At 41.3% G+C, this 25,671-nt stretch overlaps 1 protein-coding gene across 2 annotated transcripts in view; it reads right to left on the minus strand.

Moving 5' to 3' along the window:
• Positions 1–487: 487 nt before the first annotated feature.
• The window catches only part of LOC123026388 (protein Daple-like), a 33,427-nt gene continuing 8,243 nt past the window's right edge, over positions 488–25,671 (minus strand). The window contains exons 4-19 of one of the 2 annotated variants that reach the window (XM_044435954.1): positions 24,509–25,579; positions 21,133–21,260; positions 19,823–19,964; positions 19,352–19,543; positions 18,274–18,435; positions 16,878–17,155; positions 15,559–15,702; positions 14,348–14,534; positions 13,536–13,681; positions 12,837–12,926; positions 12,084–12,328; positions 6,521–6,700; positions 5,507–5,572; positions 5,248–5,316; positions 4,528–4,829; positions 488–2,935 (exon numbers count right to left, since the gene is read on the minus strand). In XM_044435954.1, the coding sequence (XP_044291889.1) occupies positions 1,907–2,935; positions 4,528–4,829; positions 5,248–5,316; positions 5,507–5,572; positions 6,521–6,700; positions 12,084–12,328; positions 12,837–12,926; positions 13,536–13,681; positions 14,348–14,534; positions 15,559–15,702; positions 16,878–17,155; positions 18,274–18,435; positions 19,352–19,543; positions 19,823–19,964; positions 21,133–21,260; positions 24,509–25,579 (4,431 nt within the window). In that variant the 3' untranslated portion in view covers positions 488–1,906. The remainder of the gene's footprint in view (positions 2,936–4,527; positions 4,830–5,247; positions 5,317–5,506; positions 5,573–6,520; positions 6,701–12,083; positions 12,329–12,836; positions 12,927–13,535; positions 13,682–14,347; positions 14,535–15,558; positions 15,703–16,877; positions 17,156–18,273; positions 18,436–19,351; positions 19,544–19,822; positions 19,965–21,132; positions 21,261–24,508; positions 25,580–25,671) is intronic. The other variant, XM_044435955.1, reaches the window with a different exon arrangement.

A 25,671-nucleotide genomic window follows, 5' to 3' on the forward strand; every position in this document is an offset into this window, starting at 1 on the left:
TTTTAATTATTTGTAACATGTATCACTGGTCCTGATGGTTGGGGGTGAGAGACACCATATTGTAAGAACTATTTTAACTGTATGTTTTATATGTTTTTTATTTTAAATGTAATGCTTTTTGGTTGTATTTTAGATAGAAAATTAATTTTTAAAATTTAAAAAAGAATGGCTGTACTTTTTATGGATCCTTCAGCCCAAACTGAAGCTACAGTTCAAGCCAAGTGACTTTTTTAGGCCACTGAGGAAAACTGTTGGACTGTGCTTGGCCTTGTTCAGCATAATTTTTAGATTTCATATATCAAGGTTTTTATTTTTTACACTGTTATAATTGATAATATGATATGATTCTAACCCTATTTCTGTTAAACAGTCCTGCACAGAGATATACATTTCTCGTATCTCTTGACTTTGATTGAGCTAAGCCATAAACTTTTCTGGCAAAGTCTAGTAGTGCAGTCGCTCCTGGGAGATGACACTGACAGAAATGTATTTTTAAAAGGCTTTATTATAGACAATCCTGCTCTTCTTACAATGTGATAGCTACACACAATGAAACACACTAGTCACTGGTTTTGTGCAATTGTTACAGATTTTGTGTTCTCTCACTATAGTAAGTCATGAACTTAGAACACTTACACGTTTGTTAATCTCTTACAAAGAAAATGTACAAGCAAAACACCCAGAAACACATACATGTGAGATAAACATAAGCAGTCAACAAAATTCCTGAAGTGTATAAGATTCCATTTGTGTATAAATATGATTTAATAAAAATGATTTATTTCATGTGCATCATAAATGCATTTTGGTTTCTACACAGATCAAGTCAGAAGCTACAACTCAAATCTTCAACTACTAGGTGAGACAGGATCCTATAAGCCAGATTAGTCTGCGGACTGCAGCAGCCATGAGCATCATCAAATTAATTTGCTACATATCATTTAGGATACAGGCAACTGTACGTTAGAAGACAAGCAGAATGACCATGTTCTCTGGGTTCCCAACAGAACCACACAGTGATTTAATGTATGTATTAGTAAACAAGACAATCTAGTGCATAGAGACTCACCATTTAAAGGTGCATCAGTTCCAGTGTTTTCCATAGTACATTAATATGTGTATATATACCGGGGGGGGGGTGGGGGGGGGAGAGACAGCACCTCAACTGCTCCACAGTGCAGATGCAGGCGGGGAAAGGCTAGGACTTTTAACAGGCCTCTAACATACTGCAACAGTCACCAGAACAGGGGATTGAGGCATCCTGCATTTAAGCAGCAGCTGTTTACCAGATCCAAGAACAGACTTCCAGATTAGCAAAAAGAACCTGACACTGTAAAATAACAGAGGGAGGTGTCTACTGCATTTTCAATAAGGCTTGAGTTCAGAGAAACACACACACACACACACACAAATTTTTCCAATTAAGACCAAAATGAATGCTTAGCTATAGAAGCTTCCCAACGAAAGGCTCTGTGCAGGCGGAAAAGCCCGTGTGTGTGTGATACAGAGGCCATGAAGAACAGGAGGAGCAAACCAGCATGCATCATGGGATGCATCCATTGTCAGCCTAATGTACATTCCAGACAATTAACATTGGGTAGAATCGTCTGTGGTTCAGCATAATTCCTGGATTTGAGGGAGGGCAAGAAGAGGAGGGCATGATGAAAACGTCCTTGTGGTCTTGTAGGCACAAGAGCAACCATATTTGGCAATCTTTCCCTTTCGTTACACCAATGGATTTTGTTCTTCTCTGCTGTCAGCATCTAGAAGACGTCTGAGACAATATGTAGGTGGCTCTGTGCTTTGAGAAATCATGACTTCCAAAGTCACCTCGTTTCAGTAGTGAAACACATTCTGTTCATCTCTTAGGGAACATGGGATGAGGGCAGTAAGGGGGGAGAAAGCATCACACACAGCCATATTCGTACCAAACAGTCTGCTGATCACCATGGGGATCAGGTGATGTTGGCGGGTTCTTGGGGCCAACCCCTCTGTTGGCTTCTTCAGTGACCCCTGCTAGGCTTTTATTTTCAGGTGACCGACTCCGACATTTGGCAAAGGAAGTGTCGCTCGGCCCCAGTGCTTGGGGATTGCCCCCCTCTGTGCTGCCAGAAACAATTCTGACAGGAGCCACGGTGGCCACTTCTCCAGGCCGCAATGCCAGCTTAGATTTGATTCTGGACGCAGCATACTGGGGAAGGGAACAGTGCTGCTCTGCACCCTTCATGTGTTCCTGCGTCTGAGAGTTCAGATCATCCTTGGACGTGGTGGGAGTGTATGAAACTGGAGGGAACAAGGGTGATCTGTCATCTTTTGGAGGAGCTAGAGAGAGCCGCCGAACATCAAGCTGTCGACAGCGAGAATCCACACTTTGCAAAGAACCCGACACCTTTGCAGACTGCGGCCTCTCTCGCAGAGAGACTTGAGAGCCAGAAGCTAAAGGGACCTGGAGAGGCTGAGGCCTGTCGGAGTCCTGACCCGTTTGGATATCTGCTGTCACAGGCTTCGGGAGGCTATCATAGCGCCTGTATACCTCTGGCCCAGTGGCTCGAAGGAGGTCTGCTGAGGCCAGGCTGAATGCACGGTTTAGAGATGAGCTATGCCGACTCATGCTGCTGCATTGCTGAGGCTGTGCCCCCTGCCTTGGTCCCCTGCTGGCCTGACTCTGAGATGCTTGAGTAAGCTTGTAGGAACCAGCAGGGTTTGCTGGGGGCTCTGATTCAGCTGGCCTGAAGTTTGGTTTGACATAATGGCCTGGCTTAGCTGACCTTCCATCTTCGTTAGTACTGGGCATTTTGATGGTTGGCGTGACATAACTGGTTGGCATCTTGGTTGCCTCTTTCCGATTGTTCTGAGAAAGCTGATTTCCAACAGATGAAGATTCGTTCGCTTTTCTGAAATAGTCACCCAACAAGTCATCTCTATTGGAGGTTTCCTTTAAAAACAAATAAAAGGATTTAGAGCTAAAAAAAATGCCTTAACTCTACATTTGCACATACAAATTTAGGTTTCTATGAAATCACACAAAAATATGCTTCAGGTAGTTTACTCATAACCAAAATGATAGTGCAAATTAGTTTTAATGGGCTGCCAACACCAATTTATTCACAAGCACTCACAGTGCAAAAGGTGCATTATTAGTCATACCCATGAGTGAATTTACTTACAAGTGGGCACACAAACACACCCTGCAATGCAAACGTTTTGGGAGGGGTAGCAGCATGGTCAGGGGACAACTGGGAAATCTGGGTTCTCTTCTTCACTGGGCCATGAAGCTCACTGGGCCAGTTGACCTAAGCTCCATCACAGGATTATGTGAGGTTAAAATGGGAAGAAGGATTAAGTAAGCTGACTTGGGTTCACATGAGGGAAGAAAGTGGGATATAAATTTAATACTATAATTTAAAATGTTTAAAACCTAGAATGTTTTTAAAGAGCAGTGCTTGTGCAGTCACAGTCATAGGACTGCCTTGTGTAAGATTCCAAGCGGTTTCTTATGAATATCAGAGAAGCAGTGCATAATTTGCAAACCTTCACTGCAGGGGGCAGAGACCTGACCCAATATGATCACTTGGTTTTAAAAAGTTATGATCCTATTATCAGAGAAAAGTAACATAAACATTGATTTCTCTACTGAGTTGCATGTAGAACATAAAGAGATTACCCATGTCCTGTTGGTGGCCCACGGCATAGATTTAAAATAGCCATGTGGAAATCAGCAAAATATAAACCAGCCACCCTCGACACACACCCTTTAACTCAGCACAAATGGGCAGTATCTTGCCTGATGGAAACACTGAATTCGGGGAATTTAGATTTCCCCCCAAGGACTACAGATGTCATACACTCATCTACAGTGGTACCTCAGCTCACAAACACCTCAGTTCACGACCAAATCGGGTCGCGAACAAAAATTTAAGAAAATTTTTACTCGGGTAGTGAACTCTGCATTGGGTGACAATCGTGCCCATCTCCCCACCCAGCGTGCCCGTGATTGCGCCCATTTATGGCTGTGCTCATCTAGGGAACATTGGTGTGATCGTGCTTGTGCTTGGGGGTGAGGGGGGGGGGAGAGATGGCTGCAATCTTGGTTGTTCTTTGTCACTTTTCTTCAAAAAAATAGTTACAGAATGGATTAACCTTATTACATTGACCCTTATGGGGAAATGTGACTTGGCTCATGACCAATTTGGGTCACGACCAGAGTTGTGGAATGGATTAAGTTCATGACTCCAGGTACCACTGTAGCTCTCCTGACAGTAATTTACACACCTTATTGTGTTGCAACACTGCTTCTTGTGGGATATTAATCTGAAACAGCATAGGGTATTTCAGTGGATATTGAAAATGAATTCTAATGGAATGATGGAGCACTATCCTTCCATTTAATATTAATCAGTATAAATTCTACTACTGGATTCAACACACATATCAAAACTAATGGAATTCAAGGCCACTTCTCTTAGTAGATCTATTCATTGCATGTCATCAATTCTGATCCCACCACAGACAGAAGTTTGTTCTTACATTCAGGGGAGACAGCCTGTTACTTTCTTCCAGGAATTCTTCCAAGGTTACCATCTCACTGCCCGGAGAGGCGGATCGGTTCCTAACAGACGGCACCTGGGCTTGGTTACTTTTTGGAGGTATATCATACGAGAACAAGTTGTTCCTTGTAAGGGAGGTACTGTGCTTAGTGTTTGAGCCCGCAACAGCAGAAGAGGTGGGATAAAACAGGCCATCTCTAGATGACCCAAGCACATCCTTACTCAGCACTGTATCTTCACTGCTGAGACTCTCTGATCTGCCACGAAGATGGTCCCAAGATCCTGTGTCAGGGAATTTAGAAATATCAGAGTTAACTGTCTTTTTTCTTTTACTCAATGAAGAAGTTTTCTTTGAGTGCTACCAAAATATGCTTCCAAAAAGCAGGGGACACTCACAGCTAGTGTAACTCACTCACTCACAGGTAACTTTTGACACTGGATTTAACTATTCTATAGCTGCAGCTCTCTAGGTTCTGATTTGTGTGTGTTGGGTTTAGCGTCCATGCAATTTGGACCCAAGCAGAACTCCAGCTGGATCACTGGACATTTTGGTCATACGTTTGAACACTGATCTTGAATGCAAACCACATGCTGAGCACAGTGTGGTACCATGCACTCCTTTCCTATTGGGATTAAGGTTCACTGCACTAAAATTTCAGTGCAGTGGCATTTTACTGGACTATAGTATACCAGACCTTACCTCTCAAGTTTAAAGGGGAGCTGGTCCTGGATGCATTTTCACTATTCTCTAAGCTGTTTGGCCTGGAAGCTGAGGAAAAAAGAGGTAGAGGGACATTAAAGAATCTAAAAGGAGCCTCACACCTCAAGTTGAACCAAATTAGAAAGAAAAATGCAAAATTCTATCTAGAATACTCTCACTGCAGAACAAGAGACTTCTTCATTATACTTCAAAGGACTGTCCTCTCTGTTGTGACTAAGAAATATAGAAATTAACTTACTGTGCTGCTTGTTTGAAAGCTCTATCTCAGGGGCATTTTCTTGCAGATCAGTATCTGAATTATGGCCTTGAGAGAAAAATGCAAGATACAAGGAGGTGATGCTCAAGACAGATGGCTAAAACCAGCCATGTTCTAGTCACAGCTCTGAACCTTATCAATGGTATATGACAATACAAGAAGATCCAAAGTTTTGTTGCAAAAATCTATCTGTTTTAGGAGGAGTCACACAGTCTAATGGCACTTAAAAAGTCTGACAAAAACGCTGACTGATCGAGGGATTCAAGAGTGCACATCAGCAGGGCATAGGATGGAAGCGTGGGGTAGTTGGAAACTGTTTGGAATGCTTAACACTTAGCAGGAGAGGTTTTCCAATAAATGTTCTCAAAACCACTCTTTCTATGCCATGCAGCTCCAACAATGTGCACAGAGCCATGTAAATATTTGTCAGCTTTTTGGAAAATGGGGCAGCACACACATTAATAAAATAAATGTAGTAAAGAGGGTAAACCATGGGAGATACGTTTGATTGTAACTGAAGCAGAAGGAAAAGCTTTCCTATACAATATCGCACCCCAGGCTTTTCCCACCCGGCACCCTCCAGAAGTAGACTAAAACTCCTATCTTGCCTAGCCAACAGTTCAACACATCTGGAGAGCACCAAGGCATAGCCCTTTTTGGTGTTACAGTCAACTGTACACCATGCCAAGTACTTAAAACATGTCTTTAAAGCTACTGTCTAACCATCACCCATCTAAAGGAGGAAAGTCCTTTAGGCATTCTGAAAAATTGAAAGCTGAATCACACATTGTATGTCCTACTGTTTTCCTGCTCCCATGCAAATGCTGTACTCAACTGACAAGTATAATGCATTAACTCATGGGATAACATGGCAACTTCCATGATCAGGGAAGTAAGAAATGAAAGCAATGCATTGCAGACTTCCTTTCTTCTGAACACGAAAAATGCTTCCTAAATAATAAAGTACACTGAAGCAGAAGTCCCAATGCCACACACCTTTAGGTCTGGTTTGTTGTCTGGAGCTGGGACTAGAACCTGAAGTGGCCAAGTAAGTTGCTGAGGCAGAATACGTCCTGGAACTTGGTTCGACATAGCACTGCTTAATAGCAGAGTCTGTTGCATTTTCCATGTGGTCACTGCTGCCTCCATAATGAGAGATTCTCTTCAGCTTTGAATCTGTTAATCATGTGTGGGAAAAGATGGAAAAACAGAGAGAGAGAGAGAGAGAGAGAGAGAGAGAGAGAGAGAGAGAGAGAATAAAGCTAGACACAAAACAACGGCATAGACAATATATTTTGCAAGCTACATCATTATTTTTTTCAGAGTTTATGTATTTATGCTGGTTTTTGCAAGCAGATGTCAGCCCATAAAGAGGTTCATAAGTAACAAAATATAAAGAAAGGATGTTCTACATCTAACATGAAAATGGAGGAGCCATACATCAACACAGGGGGAGAGTTGGTGCAACACCTTTAAGGCTGTAAAGCTATGCACATTTGGGAATAAGCCCAACTGAACTCACTGGAATTTATTTCAAATAAACTTTCATAGGATCAAGTTCCTCAATTGTCATTTACTTCAGTTTAAAAATAAAAAGGAATTCAAGTCTGATGTTAATAGAACAGAGTTTGGCCCACAACAGCCAGTGCAACATATCGCTCCTATAGTAAATCATGCTATTTTGGGAGCTCCTTTTATAATACACTAACTTTCAACATGGTATTTAGTTGGGCTGGGAATTTCATTCTTGCATTTTAAGCTGCCTCTCAAACCATTACTTGCCAAAATTATTTGCTGCAGTAGTGAGAAAGAATTCATTAAATAATACAGGGCCTTAAATGTCTCAAGACACCCAAGGGAACAAAAGAAAGACATGGGCAGATTCATTGTTGTTGCTTTTTTAATTAGCTCTGATGAGAAGCAAAATTCCATGTTTCTAACTGATCTCTAGAGCAATACTCCCAAGCAACGGCACTGAATTCCTGAAAAATAAGTAGGATGTGGAACAAGTAACAAATTGCTGGCACATACAACAGAAAAGGTAAAGTAGCACTAAAGACAGATTAGTTACGAAGTGTATTAAAGAAAGTCTGAGGAAAGCATAAGGAAGTGATGCTGTTTATCAAAAGTGATCTCTGTCTACATGTACGGTACAAGAACAAAATGTATGTGCTGCTATAGAATGAACAGGAAACTAGGTATCCGATGTGTCCCACATTTTGGCTGCTCATGGAACCACCCACCCAAACACAGCCATGGGACTTGCTAGCCAGTATTTCTAAGCTATGCTTCCAAAACAAAAAAACAAAACAAAACATTCCCTCAAAAGTAATATTCTGTTACTCAAAAGGGAAAAAGTAAAAGTGCAACCTATTTATACTTTATAATAATGTGCTATGTGTTATCATGCAATCCAGCTGTGAAGAGAGAGGAAAAACAGATTTAGCGAATCTGTGCCTGCCAGGCTAAATACAAAATGGCTTACCCTGATGTACTGCCTTGTGGTATTTATGTCAGCTTGATAAAAGCAGCTGCAATAGTGTTTGTTCGCTATGCATTGCAGTGGTGCTCATTTACTGATACTGAAACCAGTTTTTACTGCACATTTTGATATTACACAAAATATTACACAAAATGTGTTTTCGAAAAGCAGGAGATGTGCAATAAGGTATCCAATTATTTGGGAATTACAAACTCAATCACAGGTGTCGCTGTACGTCCATGACCACACTGCAACATTATCAGAAAATAGACAAGCAGCATATTGCGAACAACAGGTCCTGCAAAAGCTCTGTAACATCGAGGGAGTCCCTAATACAGAATAAGCAAATATTCAGGGCAACGCATTGTCAGCAACATAGCAACAGCAGTTCATTTCCACGTTGGGACAGGACAGGAGGCACATCAGCGGCTGCAAGCGTTAATGAAGCACACAGCAAGTTCACTTACTTAAGAAGTGCACCACCGCCAGAGCACTGTAAGCAGATGGGCACTGTATGTCATGGCTCTCATTAAAGTGTGCTGCACTGAAGACATGATCCAGGTTGTACAAGAAAGGTCCTTCATCTTATGGAGGGGGGAAAGTTGTCCATGCCGACTTGATCTGTCCTTGGATTTAGTTTGTATCACTGATATGGTGACCATCTGTGACTCTGTGTGTGTATATGTATGTATGTACGTAGAGAAGTTACAGGTTTGAGTTTAAAACATCAGAAATGCAATGGAAATAAATGATAAGAGAAGGTGTTAGAGGTCTCCCGTTTCCGAGAAAGAAAGTGGCTCATTAGGAGAGGATGGGATGTCAGAAGACGACCAGAACCAGAAGCGATTAGAGAGAGACTGGTGACTCGATGGAGACTTTTCTTTGGGCTTGCTTGTGCTTCTCAAAAAGGCAATCTTTTTGCGTTGAGCAGCTAAGTGTTATCACCCAGAGATCCCGAAAAGAAGAAGAAAAAGTAAAGAGAAATAACTAAAATGTATTTCAAAAAACTAAGACACCAGCTAAACATGAAAACTTATTTCTACAGCAGCCACTAAATTAGGCAAAGGGTTAGGTAAGAAAAATGCACAGCAGCAACTTCTAATAGCTATGTTTAAGCAAACGATGTAACTTCATACAAATGACACATTTGTTATTTTCTGGAACAGTAACTTCAAAATGGCCCTACATTTTAGCAGTCGAAATCTGTATTTCTTAATCAATCATCGTATATAGGAAATGCATGCATTATTCCTCAGAATTGATGTTTTCAGGGGATGTTATAAATAACATTATAAAAATATCAATACAAAAATGCAAACAAAATATTAAAAAGTGGATTTAGGTGCCAGATTGTTAACATGTATACAATATATACATGCAAAGAACTCCCTGTGTGATAAAATGAATTATGGTCAACATAAGGGATTCATGCCAGTTTCTTCACAAAATGGGATGAACTGTGAAGTGCTTAAAAGTGGCTTTGAACTCAATGGGACTTAAACACATCGTTAAGCACTCAATTCTCGTAAATTTCCACTAAGATCTAGGGCTTGGTATCCCCTTAAGACTGTTTTGGTCAAATCCTAGCACCTTCTGTCTCTCTCAAATCCAGTATGTTGCCACATACATCAGTGCAACTGATGACTGAGTTCTTCTAGAAATATTTGTATAGCTCAAAAACACTACATGCAAAATATTCATGGGTAGTTCAGCAATTTTATTGTTGCCTTGTAATAAATGTAATTTTTCAAAAACTTTTGGAAGTCGCTTTTACCTGTATAAATCAACTATTCATTAATGTGGTCCATTTTTGTACTGAGAAACAGGTGCTCATAAAAGGAAAAGCCACCAGCCAACACAATGTCTTATGATAACAATTCTTCTTATTGTCCAGATCTGTGCTGTGTTTCTTTGCCATTTGCTCCCTCTGGTGTTCCCAAGTCAAAGCACATCTTCAAAGTTCATAAGTTGATAAGCTATAGGATTTTTACTGATCCATTTTCTTTGTGGACACTTACCAAAAACTAAATAATGCATCTAGAAACACGGCTTATTAGGTAACATGTAATGCATGCAGAAAACAACCCTTTGGTTGGCATTACACACGAACTGGGTAAATGAACTCCACCCAGTAAAGGCTGGAGACAAATGGTTTTTATATTTTCAAAAATACCAAAGAGCTATTATATTTTCTTTCACCCAACATTTTTAGGCTTATAGGACACCTGGTCTAAACCTGAGTCCCCTTTTCCATTCTACCTTAAGACTGCTACCATGCAAACTTAATTTTTAACTTTCTCAATGTGGACTTGATTTTCCCCTTTTCCTTCCCAATGCAAGCTTATTTTGGTCATACCTTGCCTGACAAAGGTATCTGGAGATCTCAAACGCTTACCCATTTTGTGCATATTTGTTTACAATATCTAATTTTACTTAGAGTGTACATCAAAAAAGCTAAGTTTCACACACATACTCCGTTCAACAAAAAGGTTTGATTGACCTCCAAATGGTTCCAAAGAGCAGGGGCATGACAGAAGGAGCCCTGCTCCTTGTTCAGAACAACCTAGGATCAACAACTTAGAGGAGTCAGAGCTTGGTTTAATGACCTGTGAGAAATCCAGCTTGGGGTAGGAATCTGTCAGATTTCCTTGGCTCAGCTCCTACAACTCAGGGCAGAGGGCAAGCAGGCCAAAGTTCACCTCGTGTGAAGCATTTTTAGGTGTGTTTCGGCAGGAAGCAAGTCCAAGGACAGTTTGTGCTCATGCTGCCTGCACAGCCACTGTGCAAGCAGAGCTCTGCTTCTGCACACAAGACTTGTGGGCTTTCCATACTTTTCTAGCATTCCTGCACATTCATGGACTTAATCTTGGCTTGGCTCCCTTCCTGGCCAGGACCAAGCACAGGAAAGAAGAGGTCAGGTGAATGAAAACCAGCTGGATTCCAGCCAGATCTTCACTTCTGTAGCTGGGCTTCATTGACAAATCTCAATGCCCTGGAATATCAGCACTATGCTGACCCTGCACTATCTGCACAGTTTGAAAAGCAATGGATGCCACCTTAATGTAGTCTGCATCTTAAAAAAATCATTAACTCTGCGTTGTACAGAATCATCTTCATTCTTCTCAGCCTGTATAAATGTGCACTTATTATCATGGTGATCACCACAGAGTGATATGCTGGGGACCCAAGACCACCCCAATGCCTCACCAGTCCCCTGTATGGAGCACCTTAAAATACCAGAGACAAGTTCTAGGAGACCACTGTGTACTCTTCTCAAGGGCCGCCTGAACTCTAGCATAATGCTGTTCTGCCTACTTTTCTCTACTTCTGCTAATCAGTGAAAAGAACAAAGCAGTATTCGTTTGCACAGAGACCCTGGCTTGTCCCCGGTGAAATCCCTACTAGCATCCTTCACAGAACAGCTGTCCTCTTCTACCTTTCCCTTTTCCCTTTCAGGATGTATAGGACTGGGAAGGTGTCTGCTACCCCTGGCTGCAACCACCATGCATTCAGGTGGGAGGTGCAGAAATGCACAGGCTTTTGCATGAACGTGCGATCAAGGTTCCTAACATGTCCATCTACAGCTGCATATGCTCATATACCCATGCTCTGCCCTGCCGCCTTGCATACTTTCCACTCAATGTTCAGAGGTAGGGTCCAGCAAGTATGATGCTAATCCCATGTTTACTTGATGTGTCAAGGAAAGAGAAGAACAAGTCTAGTCTGTCTTGCACAGCATCCCCTTTGGTCCATTCAGTAAGCAGAGCTCATCACTTGTGTGGAATCAGAACATATTACTCTTCCTTCAATTTCCATAAGGTGACTTGTCTACTTGGCTGCTTTGCTCATCTAGGCTCCTAAACATTGCTTTCTTAAAATGTCTATGGAAATGCATCTTACCCTGTTCATTAAAAGCTGTGCTTTAACTCTTCCCTCCCATAGTTTCAATGGCACAGGGAAGTGCCCATCTTTGGCTGGATCTTAACTTTCTCTTAGCAAGCAAAATGTGCCAAACTAATCTAACTGCCATGAATCTTCCAAGCTGATTAACTACACCTTACGTCCAACCGCACTTACCTTTGCCATTATGATGCTCTCCAGTAATATTTTCTCTACCTTCCATGGAGTTTGACTCCACAGAGGTGCTCTCCAAACTTTCTTGTGGCTTGGGCAGCTGTGAAGGCGATGGGGACCCTGCAGTCTCTGTGCTCTCTGAATGCCATGAAGGGTTCTCTGCTGAAGATTTCAGGTGTTCTCTTGCAGTATCCTTCTTTGGCTTTATAAGCTTAACCAAGGCTCTGGCCCCTATCCAGTGGTTCTTCCTGTTATTGGCAAATATTAGCAAGGAAGGATCAGCAATCATTTTGTTCTTCAAGTATTTGACACAGTACAGAACTTTCTTAATTTTCTAGCTCTCCTCCTTAAACAGCACTGCAAAATAGCCTGGAAGTCTGTAAACTAACTAGGAGTTTGATGAGCCAAGCGGGCTTGTGCAGAGCTGGCATTATAAAAGTCACTGCAAAAAGGTCCATCTGTGAAATACAGATTCAGAGAATTTGTTGACTGTATTAAAACCTTTCAATTTCTGTTACAATCAGAATTCCATTTTCAAAAGTGGCTGCATATCCCAAGCTTTATTAAGCATTATCTGTCAGAAATGCTTCTGGGAAAAAATACAAGAATTTTACAGAGCACAACGTATTTTTAATGCTGAGAAAGAAATAGCAATCAATTAGAGAGTTTGTTTACAAGTTCCCTCCACATGCATAAGGGACATTTTCTGTGTAAGACAGGACTGCACATGCATAATTTTATCTAGAGAATACTTACTTTTTTGGAGCTGGATCATAAAATTTATACTGATCCATAATTTTCTCCTCCAGTTTTTCTTTGTGTCTCCTTAAGGCATTTAGCTTATCACTGTTGAAAACCAAAGAATACCAGGAAAAACCATTAGCACTGGCAGGAAATTGGGCATAATAAATAAATTGAACTACTGCAATTTTCCAGAAGGAAAGTCAGTATCTCTCAGCGCAAGATCTGCAGTGATGAAAAACCCTTTTCAGGCAGTAACTATTAAATGACAGTGGTAATTAATATTAGGATTAAGCTTTTCCACAGCCTAAGTTGCAAGAATAATCAAAGAGGTAAGACAAACTGGAACAATAGATGGCAAAAGAAAAAGGGGACAGCAGAGAATGAGGTGGCTAGATGGAGTCATTGCAGCAGTCGGCGTGAGCTTAAGTGGACTCCGGGGGAGGACAGGAAGTCCTGGAGGAAGGTTGTCCATGGGGTCGCGATGGGTCGGACACGACTAACAACAAGACAAACAAAAACTCTAAAATGCTACAAACTTTGGAAAATTTGGATTTATTTCATATTTGGCAGGCTACATTTTTATATTCCATGTCACCAATGACAGCCTGCTCCATCTTATGTGTTACTACATAAACCTGTTGAGAGCAGAGTACCTCTTTAGCTTCTATCTACTGTATGGCATACAGTATGCAATGAGAGGGTTGCTCTTACATATATTGCTTCTGTTCTTCATGGTATTGTTCCTTGTTCTCCATGTTCTGCTCCAGCAACATTTGGTTCTGCTGACTCAGCATCTGGATCTGACTTAGGAGATGATGATTCTCTTCTTCTAGGTTTCCTTTCAGTCGAGCAAGAAGCTATATGACAGACATACCACAAGTGAATGTTCTTTGCCTGCATTTGCCTTTGTGTCATTAAACAGTCACAGAAAAGTATAAATCCTTATTTATTGTAAACCCAGCTCAACATCTACACTGGCTAATCAGTTCATTGAATGGCAAATCCGCTAACACTAGCCATCTCCATTTAGCGTGCTTAAGATGAACAAGCATAATTATATCCCACTGCAATCAAACCAAATTTGAGAGAGACCAAATTATACATGATGGGAGGTACAGTCCAGCCTGGTTCATACTGAAGCCCTCCAAACCAAGGGGGCTTTAAAGCACTGTTTATGAATCTAAACTTTTAGCCTGCCCTCAGCCCTCCCTGACCCCAGCACACTGCACCGAAGTAGCAGTGCTGAGGAACTGAGGACATGAAAGCGCCTTCCTGCCATGGGTTATCAAGGTACCCAGAATCCATGATCTGTCATAGAATTCTTGGTCCTTGTTACCCACAGCAAGAAGCCACCTCAGCTGGGCCTGCATGATTCTGGTGAGGGTAATTATGTGTATCCCAGCAGCATGTGAAGAGAGGATGGAGGTGGGGTAAAAAGCCATGACGAATTATGTGATTGCACAAACCCCATCAGAAAGTACAGCTAGGTGGACTGATTTTACACTCACAGCCTGTGACCTCACCTCACAGTGGTTGTCCAATTTGGTCAAGGAGAGGTCCATGTTTTGGTGCTGTTCCTTCAGCTCATCATAGCGAGCTTGCCAACGATTCAGTTCTAGCTGAGAATTATTCAAAGATGTTTTCAACTCCTTAGTGTGGATATGAAGGCCTTCATACTCTGCTTTGAGTTTGCTGTGTAAGAAATTCACCCTAAAATAGGAAAAGCAAAACACCTCACATCCCTAATCAAATCTGCAATAGCAGTGCTAATATTAGTGAATGCCTTGATAAGATTTAAATTCTCAACAAGCACGAAGGTTAAAGTTTTTGCCTTGCTGAAGAACAGAAATTCAGTACTTTTGAAAAATCATGAAGTTTTTCAATCATTATTAGCAATGCTAAAGAAAAAGACTTATCTTTTTTTCTTTTAACAAAAAATGAGTGCCACAAATTTAGCAAATTAGGTTTGCTCATATTAATATAGTTGAGGGAGACTACAGGTTTCTACAGGAAGGCTTGTTTGTTTTCAAAGGAAGAACGTAGCTTAATACTCCTTCATTCAACATAATAAATGCTGGTTATTATGCCCTGCCCAAAATAATTACTGCAGCTATGAGTGCTTTAAAAATAGTACAGGCATATTTTTCCTATTTATCTAAATTATCATACGATCTGAAATTTCTATGATTCTTTGGCCCTATGGTGTTTAGTATTTTAATAAATTTATATCCCACTTTTGCATTAAAATGGCACGAAAGGAGGCAGAACATTTCCAGTGTTTCCATACTTTTACCTGTGATTAGGGTTGGGTGAAAATTCAACAAGGAAAAATGCAACAAGGAAAAGACATATAATGACATCATCATCTACATAAAAGTGAAAATACTATACTGGTGTTGTCTTTCAAAACTTTACAAGTCATTGCCTCTGCACTGTACCGCACAGGGAAGATGCCTATACACATTGATATTGAAAAATTAGGGAAACATGGGAAAGAAGAGAGGAAGGGAACTTGAGCATGGGGACACACAGCAGTTGAGCAATACAGCTATGCTACTGTTGGTGCTAGACTATACATAGCCTAACATTCTGAGAATTGAAGGATGGCATTCTGGCAGACCCACAAAGGGAGTGTTTGCATATCATGTTTTTATATATTCCCAGCTGTGATATGGGATCAGCTGTTTCCCCAAATGCTTGCAAAGAGGACCACGTCACTTCTGCAAAAGCGTACCTTTCCAACTCTTCTCTCAGCTTTTGGTTCTCTGCAGTCACCATCATGCTTGCTCTCTTTTCCTGTTGCAGAACATCTTTTTCTGTTTTTAAAATCATCTCCAGCTCTTCCAGTTTGGCTTTGTGCTGTAACAAGCTGTTATAGCTAAAAGAAAGAAATCAGAATGGCTTCAATTTTGGCTTACTGCTTCTTGTTATAAAAGCAAGAAAATAAGCCCTTTTTCTTTGTATCAGTAAATTCCAGGGGTCTGGCATGCATAAAGGACAATTCAGTCAAAAGGTAAGCACTCCATCCATGAGACAAAAAAGTGTTACGTTGACTGAACTGTGCCCAGCTCACGTAAATGTATTAAGGTTCATTTTATGCATCTAACCTTAAATGCAGACATGGATGCGTTGGAAGCCAAGAGAGACAGATAGAAGTACATTAAATAAGATAGCTATATCAATATCAAGATAACTGAATCACTGAGATAATCATGTGACCATGTAGCTTTTGCCTGCTGATTCAATAAATGACTCCTGCCCAATTTAGGCCTTGTGCACGTGCATAAGAGGAAGGGGGCTGTGCATGTTAGCCCTACCCCTAATGCCCTGATTTCATCGTGCTGAATGGAGAAGTCTGAAGGGGATTCTACCTGCCTTTTCCTCAAGTCAAGTAGACTCCTTCAAGCTGCCATGACCCCTACAGGGATCCCAACTGTGCACATGGTTCTACTCAAGTAGTAGCCCCCAGAAACCAAGTGGGAGGGAGCCTAATCCCTCTTAGCCACAGTCCAATATCCGATCCTGGCTCTACCTTGCTCAAATAGGCTAGCATCTCAACACAAAAACTGAAATAGGAGAAAATTATGCTCAGTTTAAGGCTGCCAGAAGAGCTTTCACATCAAATCCAATGCAGTGGAAGAAGGGAGTGGCCCTAAATCAAGGTAGCTTATTAAATTAATAAAGTGGGCTCTAAAAATGCAGTCATCAAACATCATTGCTTCCTGGGCCTATCTGGTCATGTGAACATACTCCTGTTTTATGAAGCCACCAACTGTTATAAGAGTAACGTTTGCCATGAGGTTTGCCAGGTCTGCAGCTGGGCTTTTAAATAGGAACTTGACCTGTAGAATCAGCAGGTGAGGTTTTTCATGGTATGGAGAGTACATCAAAAAACACAGGAGCAAAGACTCTATAAAAAGTTGAAAACACTACTAATTTTACTGTGAGAAATTAATTTTACAGTATCTCTACTAATTTTACTGTACCCTGTACCTTCCACAAATTAGACCTAATTATCCATTTCCTCTGCGAGTGTAAGGACAAACACCTTACCGTTCTCCCAGATCTTTGTGCTCTAGGTCAAGATTTTTGTGCAGTGTTTTGAGACAGCTGTGCTGTTTTATCAGCATCTCATATTCTGTAGACTGCCGCTCATGCAGGGACGCGAGGTGCTCGTGGTCCTGAAGGAGGGACTCGTATTCTGCCTTGAGCTGTTCCTTCTGCTTCAGCAAGACCTCACACTCATTCTCCTTGGCCAGCTGCTGGTTTTGAAGAAGAGTGTTCTGGGCCATCAAGGAGGCACTCTGGGAATTCAGGGTTGAGTTCTCTACCTAAAGTTTTCTCAAAGACACAGGAAAATATATTGAGATGCAGGTAGATGGTTACTATCTCACATTTCAGTTTCAGATAATTATCTGAAATTCAAAAAGTAAAGACACAGTCTGTTAACAAGTTAAGGCCACACAAGACATGTATGTTTCTACGAAAATACGCCTGTTGTTTTAGCTCTTAAAGCAAAATGGTGCAATAGTCAACTTTCACTACTAGTTGAAGCATGAGGGATGGGAGCAAAACCTTCACCACCTTCCACCCCTACATTTGCTGTCTGAAGACTTTTCTGCCCAGCTGGCTCAATTCTAGTAACAGATATGAGGAGGAGTGGGTAAGTGGAATTCCTGCTGTGGTATGGGGGGTAACGGATTTTGTCCCCATCTTCCACAAGCCCCACTCAGTGATAGAACTACAGACATACACACCAGTTTCATTGGCAAACATGTGGCATACCTGGTTTGGTTCTTAAGACTGAAAATTCAGGAAGTTTTCTAAATTTTGAATAATGACTGAGCATGTATATGAAGATAATATTCAAAACATTCATAAGAGAAGTTATATGCTGATTAGTGTTTCGGCTAATGGAGAGAAACTCCTATTCCTGCCTGGTCCCATTTTCTCCTCCAAGTACCCTACATTGCACTGCTTGGTTTGATTAAGCCAATTAATTATTTTAACTCAGCTTTCTAAGTGTTTGCATGCTCAATTTTGTTTTGTTTGTGCTGGGCTGTGAGTTAAATGAAGGGAGACAGTGGTCTTTCATCACTTGAAGAAGGGTGTACTAATAGGTCTCCTATGAAATTTCCAAGGCCCCATTTCAGTTTTAAAACTGGAGGAATCCACAACAGTAGAAATATAGCTTAAAATTCAATTTTCCTGCCTGTACTTCAGCCACTGTGTAGGTTGATGAATATTCTTAATACCTAGCGTGAAAAAAAGGATTCTTGTAATATTGCAATTGCACTCTTGGATTGCATTATTTTAAAAAAAGTGCTTTCCTTATTAAACCACACCAGATGAGAAGATCAGAGTTAGAAAAAGGACTATTCCAAACCCCAGCTAAAATAAGCCACCTAAAAGGTTTCTGGTTTTTGAGCCATCTAGCAATTTTTCTGACCTGGAGCTTGGCTGTTTGTGTTTGCATTGCTGTGTTGTGCTCTTGGAGACAGGCATTTTGTTTTTGTAGTGTCAGGATCTGATTGCTGAAAGAAGTGTTCTGAATTTCCAGATGTCTTAGCTGTTCTTTAAGCAGCTGCTTCTCTGCATGCAGAGCGGCATTCTGAGAGAAACGTAATTCAAAAGTCATGAGAAAGAGAGAAAAATACCACTACATATTCTGTATGAAACTTCTCAAAGGCCAGTAGTTCATGAATGCCTTTCAAATTATAGATTTCAAACTAGCCAGTGGTGCCACGGAAAACTGGGCAGGTGTACACAGAAGAGGAGACCAACATGGCCCCATCCATTGCGCAGTAAAAGGGCAGCCATTTCCCTGCTTGCTCTCCTCCATCTCCTCCTTGATGGGGAGCCTACAGGCAGAGGCTATGCTTTATAAACTGGACAGCACTGAAAACATATTAGGCACTTGCTAATAACAGAAATAAATAAATAATAGAAATAAACAGCTATGAAATAGATGCAGACAGAAAGTAATGTCTATGATTGCTCCTTTAATACCAGCGCCTGTCCTTCATACCAATAACAAGAAAGAAAGGAACTGAGATGCCTCTCTTTTCGCCTTGGATTTGTGTTTCTCAAGCTGTGTTCTAGTGCAACTTTTTTATCCACAGGCCTGAAAATATTCACAGTATAAACTATGCTTTGTAAATATACAAGTGCCTTGCCAGATCAGTTGATGTGGAAAAGGTGTCCTGAAAGTAGGAAAAATCTGAAAGGCCCTGCCTGACTTAAATTAGAGGCCGCCCAGCCCCGCCCCAAAATGGTCCTACTCCCTGCATTTTATTAATGCAAATCCACTCCAGCTTCATCTGGGAGAAGGTATTATTCCGCAGAAGACTGATGGATACTATTGCTTTTTTAATATAAGGATGCTTTACACATTAAGCTTTTCTTGCATGGAGAAACTGTATATAGGAAAATGTATGTTTACTGAAGTGCAACCTACACAAATTTTCAGAGCTGCAGACACAGCAGCCAATGAAAAATGTGTGTCACCTAAAATGGGCAGTGCTTACATTCCTTTCCAGGTCTATAGCTCTGTCTTTCACTTTCAGAAGCTCCATCGTTGCCTCCTTATGACCCATAGCCCACTCCTCCTTCATCTGTTGATCGGAAGCTAAGCTTTCAGTGTGCTGCTTCAATGAATTCTGCATGTGTGTTCCACCATCCTGCTTCGCCTTCAGGATTTCCATGTCCTTCCTCCTCATCTGTAAATATAGGCAAAACTTTGTAAAATATGCCACAGAATACAGTTGTGCAGCCTACAGAACAAAGTCAACCTAAAACTATAAGCAGAGCCCTTTTTGGTAGATCTCAAAATCTGTGATCAAGGTCATTCATTTAGGTTAGGTGTGGGGAAATTTTTTTTTCAGGTAAAGGGCCACATCCTGCCAGGGCTATGCCAGCAGTGGGTAAAAGTGAACAATGGACTCTTCTCTCTGCAACTCCTTTTCCCTCTGTGCCACCCCACTGTCTTTCCTCCTTACCATATTTAGGTCATTCTGCAACTGCTGGTTTAACTTATGGACCTCTTGCAATTGGGCTTCCAATAAAACAATTTTCTCTTCTTTATTGGCTAGTGTGGTTTTCAGAGCACGTTCACTTTCTCTTTCCAAGATCTTATATTTCCTGTGAGGTAACAACAACATACAAATAAGTATCATTTGAGAGATTTCAGCCATTCCTCCCAAATATTAGAAAATAATTCCCATAAACATTTGCCTGCTACCAGTGTTCTATCTTTGCATCTACAAATATGCACTTATAGAGCTAGAAACACTGAATTAGGAGTAAAGGCCAGTGCAAGTCTTTCCGTCCACTTCTCCTGATGCTGCACATGCGAACTGCACACAGTTCCTGCCAGTGAGAAATATCTGTGTGTGATGCTGTTGTAAGAAACCATGCTGGTCATCTGTTGGGGAAAGCTGCAGGGAGAGATATGTGCATGCACATGCCCTGCTATGTTGCAGAAGCATTTGCACAGGTCATATATCCAACATATGCGAAAATGGTCCAGAGAAACGACCCTGATTAGACACAGGATAGAGTCAACTGAACAGGAACAATGACATAAAATGAAACATTCCTATTAGTTTCAGTGAAGCTGCAATTTCACCTTTATATCACTTTGGATGCAGACCTATCAAGTGCCCCCTTGATGCATGTATTCCTCTGCACTTGGAGGCTTGCAAGCAATCACTGCAGCATGAGAGAAGAGGCAGAGGCTATCTTCACCACCTCGCACTTTGCATTCTAGCTAGAGGTCCAGTTTTGGCTGTTAAGCTAAGTAGTTGGCAAAGGGAAAGAGGCTGAAGCACCACCCGTATACCTTGTGACTTCAATCTTCTCCCCTCACATCAAACCTCCCCATTTATCCCCTCTCAACTGTCCATCCTTGGAGAAGCAGGCAGTGTGTGCATGTAGGGGAAAACAGACTGCAGGTGGATCCTCAACTTTGAGGTCAGAGCCCTGTTTTTGAAGTGTTTTACTATGGTCTCTTGGATGCTGACTCGGGGGCCATAGGATTGGTCATTACAGCTTGCAAGATGTCACTATTGCCAACTTTGTGCAGCATCTCTAGGTTTGGTAGGGGACTTTCTTTTGCCTACATAAGGAAGAAACAACCATCTGGCAATTCAGTTCATTTAGCACAAGCACCAGTGGCCCCTGAAAAGTATTACCAAATTTACAAACTCTTTGACAAGAGTATCAAGAACCTAGAGGGAAAATGTCACAAGATTAAGTAAAAAGATACAGGAATTCGGGCCCCTCCATCAGAACAAGGCTAGCTTCTTACCTGTCATCACTGCTACTATCGTCTTGAAGGAGCAGCTCCTTATTCAAGCCAATCTTTTCCAGTTCTCGGTTCAACTCGTCCATCTCACAAGACAACCTCTGATTCTTTAACTTCTCAAAAACCAAATCCTACAAGCAGGAGAGTGTAGTAAGCAAGCAAAGCAGTTGGAGCAATAATTACACAAGGCTTTTCAACAGAACAATGCTAGATTTTAGAAGGCCCTCAGGACCACTTTATACAATTCACCTTACTCTGCCCTGAGGCTTTTGCGAAGCCACCCCGAGGCTTTTACGAATGGGGCGGCATATAAGTGTTCCAAATAAATAAATACTCAGGCATCATTGCTGGGCAGAAAAGCTCTGTGAGCACCATGAGAACAATGCGAACATAAGACAAATGCACAGAACTTATTTTGCTGTCTGAAGACACAGCAATCAAAATACTGGTATTTGTCAACATCATTGTGAACATCAAGTTTCCTGGCCACCAAACAGGTTTTGTTTGTGATGAAATTCAACCTGTGTGAGCAACCCTTGCTCTTCAAGATACCTGCTAAGCTAAGAGACCTAGCTGTGAGCCTTGTCATTCCCTGGATCAGAAGCGGTCTGGGAACCCTGTGCGTGCTGCTTTGAGTTCCATGGAAGAAAAGTGGAACACAAAATTGAGTACGTATACTTGTTACCAAGTACTCAGCTCCACAGCTGCATTCTTGTGCATTCTTGTGAGCCGTCCTGAGATGCCAAGGCATAAGGGGCAGCATACAAAAGTTTTAAATAAATAAATTCGCATGAAATCTTTCTGTGAATCTGGATAAGATAGGATAGTTCCATAAACACTTTACTCAAACATCTTGCTACAGAATATTTCTCCATTTAAAAAACTGAAGAAGGGTATCAGTTTTGCATTGGATGAAAAATGGGCCATATTCAGATTACCATTATCTGAATTATTAAGCTCAGATGTGCTTCAGGCTTTTGCCCAAATATATAGTCCCTTCAAGGGAAAGGTTGGGCTAGGAAAAATTTGATTAATTATTTAACATTCAAAATTAGTCAACAAATTAACAGTAGTTGACAAAAATAGTTAATAAAACTTTAGATAATTAGAGGCATCCTGGTTTAATTATGCAAACGGCTCTGTGCACGGCCAGAAGTCTTGTGCATCTCTCGGCTTAAACAACTGAGATCTGATTTTCTGACATGTCCCTTAATATGTGAATAGGACTTTGTTGACTATCTCCTGCTTTGTTCTTCTGTGTGCTTGAAACTATGAATAGCTTGTGAAATATGACCCTGATCTCTATGTGGGTCACAAATGATGAGAAGATTGTTAATAGTGCAAATGGCCAAAGGCTTGTAAGAAACACAACAGAACATGGGCAAGACTCCATTTGCAATCTTATTCTGTGACAATGGTGAGGGCAAAGGAATCCTACTTCTCCCCAGCACAGCATCCACTCAGTGTTATCCAGCAGTTCTTTCACTTGCTCAAAGGCCCTCTGGGTATATGTATGTTTTACAACTCAGCAGCTCAAAACTTCAAAGGCCAGTTGTGAGCAATTTGCCAGACATTTTGCTGATGAAGTGGCTTGTAGTTGGGCCAAGTAGGATGCTGTTGTTTTGAGAGAGACTTAACTAGACAGGGCATGTTCACCACCTAATTCAAATTATAGGTACCATTTATAGTAAGTAATGGTGAGCTACTCAGGTTTGGAAAAAGAAAAAAAAAAAAAACAGTTGTGAGGCCAATGTGGAAGAAACTAAACTAGGCCTTATCTTACAGCTTCAGATAACTACTCCCCCTATGAAATTTACCATTCATGACCACGTGATGCCTTCATAACTCCAAGGGATGCTGCATGATACCAATGATTTGGATCCATTCCAACCAGGTTTTAGGCCTGGTTATGGGACACGATTCACCTTGTTCACCTTTATGTATGTCTTACAGCAGGGAATGGATTGGGGGAAGGCCAGACAGTTGGTTCTTTTAGACTTGATGTAAGCCGCCCTGAGAATTGATGTAAGCCGCCCCGAGGCTGTGGCGAATGGGGCGGCATAAAAATGTTTAAATAAATAAAATAGACTTCTCTGTGGCTTTTGATACATCTGCCTGCAGCATCCTTCTAAATCCAATCTGGATTGGGCTTGGGAGGCACAATTTTAAAGTGGTCCCTTTCTGGAGAAGTAAACTCATAAGGTGGTACTGGAACACTTTTGTTTCACCAGATGACTGTTACCCAGCAGGTGTCACAAAGTTCCATTCTGTCCTCTGTGTTTTTTAACACCTACATGAAAGTGCCTGAGGAAGTTATCAGTACGCAGGTAATACAGAACTCTACCTCTTATTTTCATCTACACATCCCATGGAGGCTCATGAACCAGTAATCCATACAAGAGAGAGGCACTATGAATGGAAAAAAACTACAATGGATGCAAGTTTACAACTGGTCTTAGATGCAGTTGTACTTCCTGCAAAAAGATCAAGTAAGTAGTTTGGGAGCCCTTCTGGACTTTGTGCTAGTTGGGGAAGCCCAGATGACTGCTGTGTCCAGGAATACATTTTTCCAGCTTTGGGTGATATACCAGCTACAGCCAACTCCGAAAAGGATGAGGCTTGCCCCAGTGATCCATGCACCAGTGACACCCTAGCAGTACCGCTGAAATGCACTGTGTGTGCGGCTGCCCTTAAAGACAATTCAGAATCTTTGGCTGATGCACAACACAACAACCCAAGTATTGGGGAGTGCATGTATTTTATCAGCTGCACTGGTTACCAGTGTGTCTCCAAGTCCAACTGAAACAGATGGTGTTGACCTTTCAAAACTTTTTGGGACAAAATTATTGGAAGGACCATCTTCACCCATATCAGCCTGCCCACACTTCAAGATTAGCAAGGGAGACCTTTCCCATTTGCCCACTAATCAGAGCAGTCAGCAGTTAATCCCACATGCCAAGGTCTCCTGGGGTTATTGTTCTTATTGCTGGTTTTGTTGTTGGTTTTAGTGCCTTTCTTCTTGCTTTCATTTTGCTTCATCATTCTTAATAACATACTGGCTATATGGGATTGACTTCTGCACACTGCCTTGCAAGTGCTTCTACCCTGAAAGGCAGCCAAGAAATATTTTAAGTAAACAACAGAAAATAAAGGCAGCGGCTTTCAAATGAATATTCAGTTCCACGATTATGGGCCCCAGAGGAGTGTACCTACCACTCAAAGTTTCATGAAAATTCGGCCATTCTTTCTAGGCTGCAACAAAATGTTATACTCCAAATTGCCACACAGTGGCCCCATAATTCTTGATTGAGATTAGATACACAATGCTCTCTATATTCTAGATGCTGAAATGCACATGCACTAACATTATTGTCGTTACCTCTCTCAATGTTGCTAGTGTTTTCTTATCAATGGTAACTTGCTTTAGAAGGTCTTTATTATCCTTTTCAAATTCTTTCATCTTACTGGATGAGTCTCTGAATCTAGCAAGTTCTCTTTCTAGTGATTTGTTTTCCTTCACCATTGCAGCCAGCTTTGCAGCATTCTCATCCAAGCTGACCTCTTTTAGCTCCACCTGGTGCCAAAGCCTTTTTGTCTCCTTCTCTAGCATTTTCTTGTCTTTATCCAACTGGGACATTTCTTGCTCTAACAATTTCTTCTCCTTTTCCAGCCATTCCATTTGCTTATTCGAAACCCGCAGCTCCTCTAATTTCCTCTGAAGAGTGTGATTTTCAGTTCCAACCCCCTGGAGTTCTTTCTCCAGCTGCTGGATTTTCCTGCTGCTGTTTTCTAGAATCTGCTCAAGTCTTTGGTTTTCAGCATTCATACTCTGGTAACCCAGCTCCAACCTTTCTGATTTCTTAATCAGAACTTTGAACACCTCTACGTTTTTCTTAAGCTCCTCTTTTTCTCTTTCTAGCTCTTTGTTTTCAGCCTCAATCTGGGCAATTTTTGTGCTGGTAAAACGCATAGTTTCTACCATTTTCCTAAGCTCCAGGTTCTCTTCATCTAGTACTTTGTTGTCCTTCTCCAAGCTTTCCAGACGGACAGAAACATTGTGCAAGGTATCTAGGGATTTCTTCAGCTTCTTATTCTCTGCTTCAAGGTCCCCATTTTCTTGCTCAAGAACTTCTACTTTTTCTGTGGTAATTTTCATAGCTGCAACTTTCTTTGTAAGCTGCTCATTTTCTTTCTCCAGTCGATGAAGCTCTTTGTCCATTTCTTCTACCCTTTCCACTTTCTCTTTAACTTGCTCAAAATCCTTCTGCAATTGTTTCTTCTCAAACTCCAACCTGCTGAGCTTGTTACTGGTTTCTGTAACTGCTTCATGGAGTATTTTGTTTTCCACTTCAATGTCTTTCTCTCTGGCTTCACTACTGACCTGAGACCTCTGCCTCAGAGACAGAACCACTTGACTGAGATGGTCTGTTTCTTTTTCCAGGTCTTTTATCTATAGTCCAGAATAAAAACAAGATAATTCATTAAATATCAGAATGCTGCAAGCATTCTGGCATATTCAAAATAATGTAAAGCAAAATCTGG

This window comes from Varanus komodoensis, unplaced genomic scaffold (assembly GCF_004798865.1).
Source record: "Varanus komodoensis strain SLA01 unplaced genomic scaffold, ASM479886v1 scaffold3, whole genome shotgun sequence".
NCBI lineage: Eukaryota > Metazoa > Chordata > Lepidosauria > Squamata > Varanidae > Varanus > Varanus komodoensis.